This window comes from Necator americanus, chromosome V, assembly GCF_031761385.1.
Source record: "Necator americanus strain Aroian chromosome V, whole genome shotgun sequence".
Lineage (NCBI taxonomy): Eukaryota > Metazoa > Nematoda > Chromadorea > Rhabditida > Ancylostomatidae > Necator > Necator americanus.
In genome coordinates, this window is record NC_087375.1 from 1,856,118 (window position 1) to 1,874,185 (window position 18,068).

At 38.8% G+C, this 18,068-nt stretch overlaps 2 protein-coding genes across 3 annotated transcripts; both read left to right on the plus strand.

The window, feature by feature from the left end:
• Positions 1-2,806: 2,806 nt before the first annotated feature.
• RB195_012675 (uncharacterized protein) lies at positions 2,807-5,733 on the plus strand (the record flags this gene model as incomplete). The annotated part of the gene is made up of 2 exons (XM_064202161.1): positions 2,807-2,910; positions 5,436-5,733. 2 exons carry the CDS (start codon positions 2,807-2,809, stop codon positions 5,731-5,733), a joined length of 402 nt encoding a protein of 133 aa, XP_064058042.1.
• Positions 5,734-15,721: 9,988 nt separating this feature from the next.
• On the plus strand, positions 15,722-17,689 carry RB195_012676 (uncharacterized protein; the record flags this gene model as incomplete). Of its 2 annotated transcripts, XM_064202163.1 has the most annotated exons (8): positions 15,722-15,820; positions 16,006-16,045; positions 16,231-16,428; positions 16,484-16,797; positions 16,862-16,999; positions 17,069-17,218; positions 17,290-17,468; positions 17,530-17,689. In XM_064202163.1, 8 exons carry the CDS (start codon positions 15,722-15,724, stop codon positions 17,687-17,689), a joined length of 1,278 nt encoding a protein of 425 aa, XP_064058043.1. The 2 variants fall into 2 exon arrangements, with proteins under 2 accessions (XP_064058043.1, XP_064058044.1); XM_064202162.1 differs by lacking the exons at positions 15,722-15,820; positions 16,006-16,045 and having other exon boundaries at positions 16,239-16,428.
• Between the last annotated feature and the right edge of the window lie 379 nt (positions 17,690-18,068).

Genomic DNA, 18,068 nt, shown 5'->3' on the forward strand with positions numbered 1-18,068 from the left:
AAGACGATACTGATTACCGCCAAGACACTAGCTTTGCACCAAATATCGCTTTTCACTGGTAATATCACCCAGGAAAGCCGGATCAAAAACGTGCGAGGTTTTCTTTTTATGTTACCTCGACATGAGATTATATATATATATATATATATATATATATATAATCTAGATCAGTGTGATTTACTTTGCACTCTTTGTCGATTATATATGACCGATATATAATCGACAAAGAGTGCAAAGTAAATCACACTGCCGTCGCTTGCCGAAGTAAATTCAAACTGCCGCGGACAGCCATCTGCACTCTTCATTGCAGCCCGCATAGGGGCGCAGTGGTACCGCGCAATGGCAATCCTCCCACGCCTGTGGCACGTACACAGAAGCAGTTGACGCTAATTTATACTTACAACAGTTGATGCTAATTTATACTTCGTGCTGGAGGGAAGAATTAGCTCTAACAGTTGAGCATAAGATTAAAGCACATGACACTACCTAACATGCAATAAAACCAATAAAGCAAATCACTCAACTCATCAGGGAAGTGTGAATTAGAATCCACAACGTCTATGGGTCTCATGGATCTAACTACAACTTTCACAACATACACTATTTATTGTCAATTCGAACAGATGTTGAAATTGTCGCTGGATGCACCCTTTGAGGCAAAAAATATTGAAACAAAAACTAGGAAAGAGAAATGATAGGGATAGTGATTTCTGCTTTTCACAGTGCCTACAAACTATTCAGAAAAATGACAGCACATTACAGTCAGGATCTCAAAGTCTCAGGGGCTTTCTCGTCAAGATTTCCCCAATGGGGTCGTGTTGAGGTGCTGTTTATGAATACCGTTTTTTACAACAAGGTCATTCAGTGGGAACTTAGTAACTGTAATGACTTTAGTTACAGTTTGTAACTTAACTCCTTGGCAATCGAACTCGCCAACTTCTTCTTTCATAGAGTCAGTTTTTTTTTCCTTGGAAGTAGTGTCCTTAGATAAAATTAGGGAAGTAAATTTATACACAACAACTACAACTTATAATTTTTGTTTTGCTCAATATCATTCTAAAATAACTTCTCTTTAGGAGTATGAGCTTATTTCCATCACCGGTTTGAAACATAAAAATTGCCAGATGGCTTCAAACACGTAAGTTAAAAAGCGACGCCAGAAAACGATGTTACATTCACGCACGCCACTTCAAACAACGAAAAAACAGTTTATGACCAATTTCCTTTGTGAGATCATACACGTAGACTGAATCGTGCTGGAAATTCTGAGAACAAATACGATTCTCAGATAACAGGATTTGTTTCAACAGAGTTGAAAGCGTTATGCACGGAAGAAAGCAACGTAATTTTCCTAACCACGAAATTTACAACCTGGGTGGAAGGTATAACGCGCTATAACTGTCGCAAAGAGATTTGACTATGAGCACCAGAAAGAGAAGATTTCAAAACGGCTTTTTCTCTGCTTCCTTCGCATATTAATTAACTAAATATTTCCTAAATATTAGTCGCTACAGGACCACATCTGTCATTAATTATGCCTTTCGCCAACTTTCGCTCAAGTCAAACAATACTTTAGAGGAATTAGTGGGGAAGACTCATTTTCGAGGTTCGCAATCCTCAACAAAAGTGTAGGTTTCGGTAGTAGTTCGGACGTACTGCAATAAAGTGATATCTCCCACAAATCCAGGAAAAGGAGTTATTTCCAGCAGTCAGAGTGATCAGTTCGCACTGCGTCTCAAAACGAAAACATCCCACAATATCATTTATGTGGCCTGTGGTGGCTTATGGTTACAATACAATGAGGTAATGTAATGAAGATCCATTACTGAACCAGTATTACTATTACATTACTGAACCTACTAGTATGAGAAGTTCAATTACACTCGAAAACCTCAGAACAATAAGACCGCGCAAGTCATTTTGTTGGGCTAGGTTTTTGCAGAAATGCTAGGTCGTTGAACGAATTAATCACTCTTTTTTTCTGAATATGTGGAAGGAACTGCACACTGTCGCTCTCAAACTTGTGAACTTCGCCCCATTGCTGCATAGATTAAAATCTCGAGATTTTCCCCAAATGCTGCTTTTAAAAAAGTGAAACACTTGCCCTCGATAAAGTGTACTTTTGTTCACGTCAACAACCTTGTTACAATGAAAAGTACTGCGATTTCTAGAACCTCATAAGAAAAATCGCCTAACCACGCCTCAATATTTTTCTTTCGAGCAGGATGCGTCCAGCGTTGGACAACCGCCAAGGAGCTGAGGTATACGAACGATGGATAATGAATACCCATTTGTATTGTTAAGACTACAAAGCGCCCATCATTCGCTGAACGATATTGGAAATTCGAAAAAGGGCCATAAAAACAGATTCTCGGAGAAATTCCTCCATTCTCCAATTTTCAATGAAGATACACTTCGCAGCGCACAATACACATATTTTCAACACGCAATTTCCGGAATCATCGTGCAAAGTTCATGCAGGGAAATTCGAGTGGTGGTGGCTAAACAAATAATCGGATGTGGGTGGACGTTGATGAAGTTCAGCAACAAACGAAAAGGAGTTCACAATTCTAAGTAAGGAGTTAGGAGTTCTAAGCGAGCGTGTCGTGTCAGTCGATGTCCAAAATGAGAATGGGAGAAGAACATGGATCTGTAGAAGGAGAATGAGGAAAAAAAAATGAAAACAAAACAACTCCACGCAACGAAGAAAACTCGACTGGTCATCGGTGCGGTAGTGGACGCGCGCACATCGATTTGAATGGAGTGCGGAGGCCGATTCCACGACCGGAACCGCGCAGTTTCGTAAATGCGCGCCAAATTCGAATTCATCCCATTCGATGACCTCGGAGGAGAGCAACGAGAAGTTAGCGGCGAAATACGAAGTACGACGACTATGTGCGAATGTGAGAGGTCGGTTTTATAGGTTCCCAGAGCGCGCCCCGTGTACCTGGTGCCGGATACGCGACGGGCGGTACAGTACCGAGAACTCTTCAGTAAGAAGAGTTTCGTAGAAATTGTGTAAGCATTTGCGTGACGAGACTATTCGCCGTTCACTTTGACGTCATGCTCGACATACGTGTGAGGGAGGTCGCGGGTACTGTTAGGATTGCCGAGCATTCTCGTTCCGAACTCCATGCTACGCTTCAATGGATTCTTTACTTTTTTGGATTCGATTCTGATTCTGGATTCGTTCCCCGGATTGGTAAACAATGTTTTTTTTTTTTGAAAGAAAACTCCTCTATGTACCCCAGAAAGGATTGTTTTCGAGTATTCAATGGTTTTCTTTTTTGTTTCACTCAATCCTAGGATACGTTCTTCAGCAGGAGGATGACCGCTCAACTAACCATACAATGCGCTAAAAAAAGCCTAATTTGGTGTATAGATGGATAAAGGATAAGGGGTCTGGCGCCAATCAATCCGCTTGGGATCCGCCACCACGTTCTCTTCAATTCAGAATCGCTTGAGGTTAACGAACGTGTAACTGGCCTATGCAATGACTTGCGGTGCCCGGCCGATGTGTCAAGTCAGTGTTTTTATCCTCCCAGACAAGTCTTATACCAATTTATTGACCCCGAAGGGATGAACGGCATTCGGTTGGGACTAGCGGGGACTCGAACCTCCGATCGATCATGCTGCTGCCCCAGCGGAACTTCTTACCGACTGCGCTACACAATGAAGAAATATCTTCGCGGTGTATCGTTCCATATATAAGGCTGTTTGGTTAGAAACTGCTGGTTCCTCTTCAGTTAAATGCTTTACTTCAGTTTATACTGAGCAAATAACAACAATTAATCGCTTCATAAAGCAGTTCAGATTTCGCAAGCGATAGGGATCGCGGCGGGACCATCCCTGGCTTCAGGAGGACTAGTGGCGCTAACAAGGGTCTCATATCGATCGAAGCCCCGGAGCTCCACAGCGCCGCATCGAACGCAGCCGCTTACGCAACTGCACCGGGGTTCAGGTGGTTTTAACGAGTCTATACTACCGTTCTCACGTCTCACGTAATAGTAGTAAGGTTCCTATGGTAAGCATTAAAAAAGCTTATGCAAATAAAAATATAGTTATTTAAACTCATCAAAACGGAACTAAATGATGCCTGCAACATTACCTTCTGCAAATAACGTCTCCTTATAGCGTGTTGATTTACTTATACCTAAGGAAATACCACGAAACAATTCTTCCTGCTGCTGCCTGTGGATGCAGGGGAATATTTTAAGATTAGAAAAGCGTTAGCGCTCCGGCATATGGATCATAAATATTTTATGCATATGAGCCACGCACACTTCCGCAGAGATCTAACCACGACAGGAAACTAATATTTATAGGAATGCTAGATAGGAAGACTCGCAGAATTTATAAGTTTTTTTTTGTGTTGAGCTTTCCAGTAGAGCTATGGGTTTTCTTTTTTTTTCTAAATGAAAAAGGATCTGCAACATGGAACGGGTCGTTTTTTTATGCTTTTTAGTTCCTCGGTCAAATAAGCCCAGAATTTTTCTTGGTAAACACGGTAAACCACTTTCTATACGGTTCTCTTTCTCTGGAACAATTTTTTTTTCATGTGTATTGTCATCGTCTAATTACTTTTAGGTTTGAAAACTTTGGTTGGTGCTCCCTGTTCCATAACATATTAGATTCCACACGAAAACAGAGAAAAACTAAATGAAAATGTAAACATAAAGTAAATAAGTTGACACATACATTTTTTAAATCTAATTAGCTATGAAACTGCACAGATTGGCTTTCATCCAGCGATTGTTCGAGTTCAACGAGCCAGAAGATAATTTATGCAGTAAAGGGCAGCAGACTACTAGTAAAATACTACTTATGTGAGTGACGTAAGCATGAAATCCTATATGTTGCTGCTAATCCTCTGAGAACCTCTGTTACTCGTAATCCTCTTCCTGGTGCAAGGATTTCGTCTTCTCAGGACAGACGAAAGAAAAACAGAAAATATGAAGTGTTCTTAGATCGAATTGTGCTTTTTTGAGTCTTGAGTAGAAGCCATAAAATACACTGGTGAATTAGAGAATGAGAAAATTGCTGTCAGATACTGCTACCATCTCCCCATCTTTCTTACCGGTGTGTCTGGTTTTCACCGGATCCGGTATTTTTATGCTGTTCACAATTGAATGCTGAATAGCGAAATCTGCGAGTCTACGAGTCTGTCCGCAATTCGTCCTACCATAATGTATGTACGAATCGGAAACCCGTGCAACATCGTCTGAACGGATGGAAAAATCGACGATGAACGGAAAGGAATCCGCTTAGATAATTGTTTGGCTACTTTTGGCCTCGGATATACCACAGTGAAGAAATTAACGCGGAATTGAATGTGGCGTACCGGCGGATGACATCCGGAATGTAGTGACATCTAACTCCGGCACCAGAACTGGCTACAAAAAAAATCGTCTTCGCTTCTCTGGTCATATACATAGGAGACCACCAGATCGCCTTGTTGAACGAATTCTGAGGAGTTTGTCGGGTTCGAGCTGGAAGAAGCCACCTGGCCGAAAACGGAAGTTCTGGACTGACGTGGTGAAAGAGGACCTGACGACACTCGGCGTGGATACGCAATTCATGGCAGATGTAAAGTTTCGCAGCATATCGAATAGCGACGAATGGATTGCTTCCGGGCATTCTCTCGCAGAAGATCGAGAAGGTTGGGCAGAGCTATGTTCAAGGACAACGCACCTCGGCGAAGATGCGGGTATTCTTCTCAGGCGAAAATATTAGCCGGCCGATTAAGTCAAGTAAGAGCAATTTGTTTTGGAAACACTTTCTCAGTGCTCAAAACTTTTTTAAATGAAACGTTTAGATGTTTACGAGCAGCAATCAACCATACGTTGTGATTATTTGTATGGACAGAAAACAACCTAATTCATAGATGTTGGCGGAAGCTTTTCGCGCTTTCACTTATGTTTCCATATAACGGAATGGTCTGCAACGAAAGTTCAGAGGAAAGACGAGCACTTCCTTCTGATAAGAAGTAATTTATCTCTAACTTATTATAATTGTAATGTTTTGTGAAATGTTTCAGTTAATTTGTAGAAGAATGGTTAAAACAATCTGAAACTACCGCCGAAGTCATTGTAAATGGGGAATCCTTGATAATTTGTTAGTGGTGATGGATCGCTCAAAAAGTGGATAAAAAAGTTATTTAAAGTTAAGCAAGTCGGAAAAAAAAGTTTTTCAATATTCCTAGCCATTAAAATGCTCGAACATCCAGAAAATCAATGAGCATTCTATTTGGCTACGGTGCTATTAAAACTATCAATTCTCGAAACGCTATAGCGATCAAGTGGAATGCTAAAGGGTATCCAAACAGAAGCAGGAGCCGAGGGCAGAAACAGAAGCGTAATTCATTTAGAATTTTGAGGGGAACATGAAACCAAACCAAAATAAAAAAAACTTCTAGAAGACATCGTTGTGCTCTAGGTCTTTTACGTAGTTTTCTTCAACGTTACAATGAAAGATTGAAATTTGAACAAATTTGTCGTCATTTTCATTCGTGCTATGGATCTTAAATAATAAAAAAACTTTTCAGTTTATGCCAGTTTTTCTTGTGAAGTTAGCCATTTTTAGCATCGCAATGAACTTTTCCAATGCCAATTCAAGACATATGCTTGGAAGAACTACATAAATAATTGGCTTTATTAAGAATTCAATGAGATATGTGAGCAGTTTTGAGCAATAAAATTAAATAGCAGCGAATTTTCAAAGTACTCTGTTGGCATAAAAACTATATTTAGCAAAATAATTGGTAATAAAATTGAAGATCCCAGGATTCTTTCTAGTTTTCAGGAAGATTACATAGTCTTTAGAAAGTTTTTATAGATGAGACAATTTTTGAATCTTTTCTAATCGAATATCCATTAGTTACCAAACTATAATCAAGTGATGCTATTTCTTCTTTTGATTTGATCATTCATACAAAAAAAGATAAAAAATAAAGCTTCAAGAAAAAAAAAGAAATCTCTCCAAACACTACTTTAAAATATGTGTACCTTTTCAAAGGCAATCCCCTGTGTTCCCATTCATAGGGTTAAAGTAAAGTTTTCGCTTAATTTTACTATATATGACTGAGTACATAGAAATATTCTGATGAAACTATGTAATATAATTAAAGTTGATTAATTTTCGATAAGCACGCCTACTACTGTATTTCTATTCATTTTAATTCGTTCTATATTTTATTTATTCACTTATTCTATATTTTTTATTGATTTATTCTACATTTCATTTGAAAAAAATTCTTCATCAAACCCTATCGGAAGTGTATTTCTGTTCATTCTAATTTATTCTATATTTTACTCATTCATCCATTCTATATTTCATTTATTTATTCTGGATTTCATTTGAAAAAAAATTCTTCATCAAACCCTATCGGAACATTTCGAAGAATGTCACGTCACGATCGCACCATAGCACCACTCAACTCCCACATTATTTGTTCACTTCACTTGGTTATCCCAAGAAATTGAAGGCCGGATTCGAAGCAAACATTCTCAATCACTACCTGTTATCCGTGTCCTTGTCGAACCTGTAATGACTGTTGTCGAAGCAGTTAGGTGGCAACTTTTAACGGTAATGAATTCGACTGTTCGCCAGCATTGTACATAGTATGTAGTACTGTATCTCGATGTGTTCTTATTAGTAATTTGTCCAATTTAGCAGGGAATTAGTAGTTCTCTTCATTAGTTTTCACCAGGATTGCTACTAGCCGTGGTTTTCACACGTAAGTAACAATTAAAATGAAATTTCAATAATCTTCTTTGTTTTAATTAGGTTGAATGTCGTCGTTAAATTCTCAAATCTTTATGCCATTCATTCAATAACAACTTAGTAATTGTACCAGTTGAGTTGACAGTTCCTGAATAGAAAATTATTAGACTAAAAAAAATTAACTGATATATATTTATGTATGTTTGTATTTATATTAAATATCTGAAGCTTATTTATATTTCGATACACAGCTCCAAATCTCTTAGAAACCTACCTTTCTCTCCTGAGAGTCTGGATGGATTCGAGTACTAAATCGAAAAGTACCTAGATCGAAATCGCCTACGGATTTAATCCTTGCTCGTTGTATTCTGCTTCCAGTCTTTTCGCCATGTATTTATTGTATTTGTTTTGTATTTTGTTCTTGTCGCACCCTTTTTAACACATCATCGAGCATAGTAAATAAATAAATAGACAAATACATGAACAGAAATAGAAATAAATAAATACATAAATAGAAATGAATAGGTCAGTTGATAGGTAATATTGGTAGATGCGTCATATATCTAAAATATGCACAAAGATCTCGTTCATACTTCGAAGATTGTTAAGCTTTTTCGACTGATATTTTTTTTTTGTTCTCTTAATTTGTTAATTTTGTTAATTTCGTTAATTTCCTATTTTATTCACTACACATTCGCATATATTTTAAAAATAAATGAATAAATATATCATTAATCGCTTCCCGTTCCCAGAATATGTTTTAGACCTTATTGTAGATATTGCCACGAGAATTTCTGCAGAAGTGTAATTTTCTCGTAACCGTCATGAAATCACAGTGGTTTCGTTGGTGATCTTCGATCATTCCATGAAATATGTAATAAATCATTGAATCGTTCCCTTAGGCTCCTCCTCTTTGCTTGATTTTTCTGAATGCGTTCCAACCACACTAGAAATCCCCCCTCGATCTTTTCTGCCTATTACATCGCGTATCAGCTGCAAGAAAACTTGCCGCGAGGGCGTGGATGCAGCAGAGTGGGTTTACGGCGAATCCCGAGAAAAGTGCGAGGATGCGTGGTGGCTGCTGAGATACGAGAGAGGGTGGCGGCGGATTCCTGCTCTCAACAAACCAATCAACTATAAATAAAAATATCAGCAAGAAGCACAATCCCGCAACTCAAGCGATCCGGCAAACAATCATCGTTATCGGCCATACGATAACAATTTACTAGGTGAACTCAGGTGGTTCCTGATTACAGAAAATAATTATTAAGCTAAATAATTGAGTGATAACTACTAGGTATATTATTATTATTATTATTATTATTAGGTATTATATCATTATTAGGTACTAAATTTTTAGGCCATATTGGTAAGTTTTGCTACAGCGCGAACTGATAACAAATAAATAGAAATTAAAAAAAGAAATAAATAAACAGATAATAATGGTGTATGAACTATAGAGTGGAATTATATTTATCAAGACCAACACCACCGCTATTTACTGCCCTTTCATAAGTGCAGAGGAGCAAAAATTATCGGAATCCAGGAACAGATCAAACATCTATGCTTCGGAACTCTTTCCGAAATCCATGATTCTCTCGCAATTTCTGCTCTTAGACGTGTCACTAGAGTACCCTTGAAATTTTCTTCTAATTTAAAGTTTCAAAATTTGTTTTAATTTTAAATTTGTTATTTTGTGTACGAACTACGAGAAAGCGTTTTTTTTTCAAAAAAAATATAAAGTGTAAATGCACTTGAGATACGACGATGAGTCGCTCGCTGTCTTTGATCGTGCCGAAACTGCTATGCTAGGGATGGATATACAGGGAACTAAACAGACTATTCCCCGACAACCTCGTAGTCCTGAAAATCGTGCAGGACCTGAGTGGAATGATGAATAGTAAGAGAATCCAGATCTCGTTACTGTTAACTGTTATCCACGCCAATCAGCGCCAAATGTTTTCGATTCGGACGACCATGTTCGTTGCTACACGCGTTCTTCCTCCACTTGACACAAACACAGATCTTCCCTCTGCTCCAATCGAACGGGCACCGCGTCCTTCTGAAGCCATGACGCCGACTATGGTACATTATGCCGAAATAAGCCACGTATCGAGTACCTACTGCTTCAGCCTGTCCCAGGAAAGTCTCGAATATTTTGCGGCTGGATTTCCTACATCCAGCTATTCATTAATGTAGATAAGTAGCTAAATAAAATAAAATAAATAAATATATAAAATAGATAAATTTTGTAAAATTAGTGAAAAGAGCTGGTTTATTCTTCATTTTGCTCGTTCAGTATTTACTCATTTAAAACAATTCAAACAAATATCGAAGGCCCACTATAGAGAAGAAAAAATGAGTTAAGGAAAAATAATAATATCATGCGTGGGATCCACAGTTTAAAGAAAACAAACACCTTATTTATAAATTTTTGGCTAATTGGACAACACAACCAGTTTGATACCTTTTCCGTGGTCGCTGTGCAGAAAACAAAACGACAATAAAATGGAAATATTTTAGCAAAACTTGAAAAAGACCCCATGGCACCGGTCCCATAGAAAACAACCCTACAAAAACCTTTTTCAAGAAAAGATTATGTTTCTAAAGAGCCTGACGTTTCTATATGGTAAGTACTAGTCATGCAAAAATTACTTACGAGTATAATTAGAAAAATTAAATTTAAATTAAAGAATTAAATAAAATTTAAAAATAAATTAAATTAAAGAATGAATTCCACGGATAAAGACTGTAGTTAATGTTTTTTCCCAGTGGTACTCATATTATTGAGCAAACTACAAGATGTCCTTGATTGACCATTTTAGGTTCTTCGCTTGTCGTATGAGAACGCATAACTTTACGTTTTAATACAGTCCTACTAAACAGTACTGTAGTCAACCCATGAACGCTTTTTCACCGCTTCCTAGTGCGACGATTACACCAGCACCGGCATATAGTAGGCGACAGGGCCCTTTATCCGAGCGGCAGCGATGCGCGTTCGATTTGGGCGATCCGGCGAAGATGGAAATAAGAGGAAGTGTGTGTGTGTGTGTTAAACAGAAATGTAGACGCATTGCGCCGGACGCGTCGCGGTCAACGGGGCTAAGGAGGTTGATGATAATTTTTCATTTAAAAAAAAAAACTTTCATTCGCCAATCCCCGTGAAATTTCGGTCATTTGCTTGAAATATGAAACCATTCGAATTCATCATTTCAGTAATGTTGTTAGATGCTCATGATATCTTGCAGATTTTTTGAAATGTTATAAATTAGCAGAGTAAAAAAGAGTAGCTGTAAGGAGGATTTAGCAGAATGCTAGAAAAAAAACGTATCCTGATTTCCTCAAGGTTCCCAGGAATTGCTCAACTTCTCTTGCACAGAAGAAGGCAAATTTTCTGATGAAAAGCTAGTAAAACCAACAGTAAAATCAATAATCAATCACCATCAATCGTGAAGAACAATCCACAAAATTTCACTTGAAGCACGGCTCAATTAGATGTCTTTGTGAGGAAAAAATCGATAGGGAATTAATGCTGGAGACTTTTTTTCTTGCAAATCAAAGGAACTGCATGAAATTTTCTCCTATCCGAGCTTTCCCTATGGATGGAATAAAAGTAAAGCTCATTTGATAAGTCTGCAGGATTTCTGTGAGATAAATCCATTCAAACACACTACATTTACATGAAAGTTCCTCTTTTCAAATCTTCTTAAACCAAGTTTTGGCAGAGAAGGCGCAATCCACTGCTGGCGGCGGTCGTTCAAAGTTGTCAGTTTTTGAACAAGTGCAAGGATGAAAAAAAGGAGAAAAAAAAGGTTAGACAAGCTAAACTTCGAAACGAATCCTCATCCATCTTATTCTCCGAATGTGACCACATTTCGTTTTTTTTTTCTTTTCCTCAACAGTGGAAACTTGGACCAATCAAGGACGAAAGGTTCTTTTTCGGCGTCCAGAAATATTTAACAGAAATATTTGGGAATAAAATCCATTTCTGACATATCTTCAAGGAATGTTGCGCCTTCGTAGGGCTTGGAAGAGAGTAAGCCGAGAAATGAAAGCAAATTTGTTCAGGAAGAGTATTTCGTTGCCTTCTCGACATGTTTGTCGAAAATTCCTTGCTTGGAACGCAGTATATATATATATACATATATTTGTTTTCTGATTCCTGATATTGTTAGAATATCCCATTTGAAAAAACTGGAAAGCTGCTCTATCCTAAAAAAAAGTCATTCATACATGTAAGAGGCGCTGAATATGTCCAGGTAAATGAACATGATGGACTGTCGATAAGGAGAGATCAAAGGGGACAAGTAGTCTTTGGGGTAGTTCGGGTAAAGGGAAGAAGAATGGCGTGCACTGCCGCAGTGCGCAGCATTCATACGGTTGACCACAGTTGGCGCTTACTATATACGATGGAAATTTCCTGTATTTAACTCCACAAAATGGCAATAATGTAATGGTAAACAACCTTGATTTTGCCTACTTGTTTGAATTTTCGTTCCCCCACCTCGTTTTTTTGAATCCACCTAACTACGTCTCTTATGCATAATATTGCATCTTTTGGACAACATGGAAATAGAGAATAAGAACACGATTTGTAAGCCACCGCCGCGACATTTCGCCGATTTTAAAGACGACCCTAAAGCCCAAAAAGATGCTTAATTCATTGCTTACGGTAATCAGGTGGATGAAGTTTACTCTCTTCAATCAAATAACCCGAACACCAACCATTCACCTCCTTTTCAGAATTCTTTCGTTCCTTTAAGCTCTTAGACAGACACGAAAGTCTAAAAATATGGCACATTGGACGAAAGCGGAGACTTCGGAGTCTATCAGTAGGTGTGAATCTATGAGGATCAGCTGATAACGCTGTCATCTTTCAATTCCATACTGAATTCCCAGTTAAAAAAAAAAACACTTATTTGACAGAACTTTTGAAAATCCCATAATATGAATATGTGGAAAACCACTACTAAACCGATTAGGTGGTTGAAATATGAAATTTTATACGATTATCTATTAGATCTATAAATATTATAACAAATAAATACAAATATTTATAATCAGGAATTTCTTGCGAATTCTATCATCCGATATCCAAACTGCCGGTAAACAACACCGCACGATAATGTTGATAGACAGTTCTCACGTCTGATTCTGCTCCGATCTGGGCACTAGGATTTTCTGTATAGAGAGAGATCACCACAGTTAGATGGGCTGGGATCATCAAAAACTCCAAAAGGAGGTTTTTCAAACTAATCAAGAAGAGGAGCGAAAGGAAAACATTATTGTTTATCGTGTCAGGGATAAGAAGGTAACAGTTTCTGCTTCAAAATTTGGATTCCACTAAATCAGTGGCTGTATAGGTGCGAGAATGAACTGCTCACTGGAAGCACATAATTTGTGCTCTGGTGAATTTTGAGTCGAGTTCTGCTGCAGAGTAATTCCGCATCGATAAATTAATGAAAATATATGAAAATCAGGAAAACATCTCTTACCAATTTTTATTTAATTTTTAATTCATTATTTTCAATTTTTACTGAATTAATGGCTGAGTCCTAAGGTAAAATGATCACCAACATTGGATTTCAGCTAAATATAAACGCAAAACGTGCTAGTCGTCCACAAATATTCCCTACGTTATCGTAGTAATAATGAGATCCTCCGCGAAATCAGCAGCAATATTTTATTTAACAAAAACCCTCGAATCATTTCTGGACCCTCGAATCATTTCTGGACCTTCAATGCCAAGCTGTTGAAACGTCAGGCCATAAATACACTATTCACCAAAACCTCTTCAACAAAACAAGAAAACATAAAAACAATAATATTTGTTGTTTACATTGGGCAGATTTCAAGGAAGACGTTGCGTTGATTCGCAACTGTTTCGCTAGAACCCCATTATTGTACGATAGTATCCGTTACAATATATATTGAGACAAATTTGAAAAAAAGAATTTTAAATCAAGCATTTGATTAAAAAGGAGGCATCGAAGAGATGTTCGATTAGAGCCATTATTCCATGAAAAGAACGGTCTGCCACTTTTTCTTCCTCTCTTTCATCTTTTTTTTATCATTCTTTCATCTCTGAATATGAGCTATTCTACCGCAGCAGCCACGTCATATTGAGTTTCCAGAGGATGTCACTCACGCTAACGCTATTTATTTATTATTTCGTAGAACGAGGCTAAAAAGAACGCATTGTCATCCCAAATCCCAGGAAAATTGAGCTTGTGTCGATAAAAACACGGAGTGAACAGGTGCCGGAAGTGGGAGGAACTGGAAAGAAGCCAACACTTGGCAGCTTTTTTGCTTTTCTAAGCACGCAGCTCGATTATTTTCGAGCATGCATTCCTAGGATATTGGGGTTTTTTCTCAGGAATACTAAACAAAACGGTTGGTTGTTCACAGAGAACTGTGAAATTTAAAAACTATGTCATTTCATATAATATGACGAAAAATAAAAGAAAACCACAATTCAATTCCTAAAAAAAAATCACGCTATGCATTTTCAACTAATGGGAAATTACGATGTTATGCACCTACTGAAAGGACGGGATAAAGTTTTTCATATTTTCGGTACTCAAAAAATAAACATCGAATAAACTAAAATAATTTACAGTCGGCACCAAATGCATTCATCCGGATGATGCATTCATCCATTCATTTGTGCCTTCGCTCAGGGCAGAACAAAAGGTAAAAGTAGTATCTATTATGCAAATGAAGAATATTCGTAGCGAGAAACATCGTCACGACTTCTCAGTTGAATTTAGCACTTACAATACGCAGGTACAGTACACCTGGACAAGACCATTAGCAAATAATTATCATTAACATTTAACCCAATAGTTATCTTTCTTCTTTTCAGAGAAAATCGCAACGGAACTCCATTTGAAACGCTTTTTTTAATTTTGAACTCCACATTTAGGTCTCAAATAATTTTTAGCATCGAGTTTTTGCGAAGTAGAGATATGCGGACGATTTTAAGACACAGTGAAAGACATCCGTGTTTCCTCTGCAAGGTCACGGATGTCTCTCACTGTGTCTTAAAATTATACATATAGAATTAGGGAAAAACAAGTGCACAGCTTTCTTTCTCGATTCTTAGCAGCTGTTAAAACGCTAGCTTACGTTGCAGTCTAAGTAGTGCTCATTGACACCACAATGAGTAAAAATTGGATTTGAAGGAGTAAAGTGGAACTACCATTAAAAATTTGTAATGATCTATATTCGTTCCTTCGTAAATTCTTTAATTTGTAAAAGAAAATATACAAATTTATTAGTTCTAAGAAGTTTTCCTCATAAAAAATGCATTTGCCGCAGCTAAGGAGGTCGTACCTTACTAGTTCAAGCACCTATAGGAATTAATGCAACCTATGAGAATGGTTCCCATAACTAACCAATAACTACCACATCCTGGCAAAGATGGAATGTAAAAAAAAGTGAAAAACTTTTGGATTTCCCTCAAACTTCTCATAAAGGCATTAATAACCCCAGTCAAAATGTCACAAATAAATAAAAAAGCAAAATAACGAAGCCTTTGGGACACAGTACTCCATAGTAACAATGCAGATCTGAACATCTACAAAGAACCACTACAATTACCTCTCCCTGATTTTCTCCGTGAGAAGAATGTGTAGAGAACTTTCTAGAAAAGTCCACATCCACATCTTTCTTTTATAGCACTTTTAAAAGTTGTAACTGGAAACAATTCGCAGAAACTGAATCATTGTTTCAGATTAAAACCTGCATCAAGTGTAAAAATTCTGAAAACAAGTCAGAAAAATAGCCAGTTGTGAGTGTGGGTCGATGTGAAAATATCTTCTAATTACTGGAAATTTTGGATGGTTAAGAAAAAAATTTAACCACCGAATTGTATCGCAAGAAAATGATATTTCTTGACTGTGATACCGTTACCTCCATATCATCGCCGATTTTTTCTAGCATATACATATTCGTAAAAGCGGTGGCGGATGGTAATGTTTTGGTGGGTTGGAGGAAGATGAGGAGGGCGGCGCCTTTGGCGTGTTTCGTGGAACTCAGCGTATCTTTAGCGCAATTGTTCCTGGGAATCGCAGAGAAAAGCAGGCATTACACGCAGGTATATAAACCCCCTTTCGTTGGCATCGAAGAGTCTTCATTCAATCGTCCGCTTTTACTTAGTGACTTATTATACTTTCACTCTGTATTAACCATTCATTCATGTTTAGATCCTTAAAGAACTTGTGTATTAGATTACAAATGACTGGAATAGAAAGATCTTATGCTTTATCACTCCATTCTTAGCATAGTTTGATTCATACTCCTTTCTCTCACCAAGCAACTGGTTGGTCCACAGTTTTCGGTCTATACTAATAGAACACTCATAGGTTTTAAGGAAGAATCTGTTTTGAAAACAATAATACTCTTTAAATTTTGGATCAAGCACTTGCACTTATAATTCGTACCTCCCTGACGTTTTCGCTTACTGTTAATGTGATTAAGGATAACTAATAAGTATTAGTAATTTAGTAAACAGAATGTGCGACGACGAGGTTGCGGCTCTTGTGGTTGACAATGGATCCGGAATGTGCAAAGCCGGATTCGCCGGAGACGATGCTCCCCGTGCTGTGTTCCCCTCGATCGTTGGACGCCCACGTCACCAGGGTGTCATGGTTGGTATGGGTCAGAAGGACTCCTATGTAGGAGATGAGGCACAGTCCAAGAGAGGTCGGTGAAACAGACACTGACTGTCAGGTTCAAATCCTCATTCTCCTGGTTTCAGGTATCCTCACCCTGAAATACCCCATTGAGCACGGTATCGTCACCAACTGGGATGATATGGAGAAGATCTGGCACCACACCTTCTACAATGAGCTCCGTGTTGCTCCCGAAGAGCACCCCGTCCTGCTCACTGAGGCCCCACTTAACCCCAAGGCCAACAGAGAAAAGATGACCCAGATCATGTTCGAGACCTTCAACACCCCCGCCATGTACGTCGCCATCCAGGCTGTGCTCTCCCTCTACGCTTCCGGACGTACCACTGGAGTCGTCCTCGACTCCGGAGATGGTGTCACCCACACCGTCCCCATCTATGAGGTCAGGCTCGTTGCTTGAGTATGGTGTTCTCTTCAGAAGAGCCATGCTGATTGGGTTTTTACAGGGTTATGCTCTTCCCCACGCCATCCTCCGTCTCGATCTGGCTGGCCGTGACCTCACTGACTACCTGATGAAGATCCTCACTGAACGTGGTTACTCATTCACGACCACGGCTGAACGTGAAATTGTCCGAGACATCAAGGTCAGCCTTACTAAACACTGCTTAGGCTAAAGGCAACCAGTTCTTAAAGTAATAAAAATTGGTTTTTAGGAGAAGCTCTGCTATGTTGCACTTGACTTCGAGCAAGAAATGGCCACTGCTGCTTCCTCATCTTCGCTTGAGAAATCCTATGAACTTCCTGACGGACAGGTCATCACCGTCGGAAATGAACGATTCCGTTGCCCCGAGGCCATGTTCCAGGTTTGTCGCCACAACATTGTTTCGTGATTCTGTGTCTCCTTCTTGCCCCTCACACTGAAATCTATTTTTAGCCTTCCTTCCTGGGTATGGAATCTGCTGGTATCCATGAGAACTCATACAACTCAATCATGAAGTGCGATATTGATATCCGTAAGGACTTGTACGCCAACACTGTACTGTCTGGCGGTAGCACAATGTACCCTGGTATTGCTGATCGTATGCAGAAGGAAATGACCGCCCTTGCCCCCAGGTAAATTCGTTTGAATCGCTTACTGTTCAGTGCTCATGTCCAAATGAATCGATATTTTCAGCACAATGAAGATCAAGATCATCGCTCCCCCTGAGCGTAAGTACTCTGTGTGGATCGGAGGATCTATCCTGGCTTCACTGTCCACCTTCCAACAGATGTGGATCTCCAAACAAGAATACGACGAGTCCGGCCCATCCATTGTCCACCGCAAGTGCTTCTAAATTCCTCGTCACTGCTATCACTATCACCATCACCGACGCACGAACAATTCAAAGCTAATCCTTTCGAGGTGTTTAGTGTGTATTATGCTCAATATGTTCGGGTTCGAATGAAAAATTTTCTTTTGTCCGAACTTGCCATCATTTTTGCACATAAATGTGGAAATGGTCTATACACTTGTGTTTATTCACTCTACACATTCAACGGATTCCAAGAATCCGCTCGAAACACATCAGTGATTCGTTTTTGCGTGGGGTGTAAGGGTGTAAGGAGCGAATGTTACAGCGGATAGAATCCAAGTACGATGCTCTGCTCTGCTGCCTAACTATTACACAGAAGGATGGACATTGATTATAGCGCAACGCAGATGAGGAGCGATTG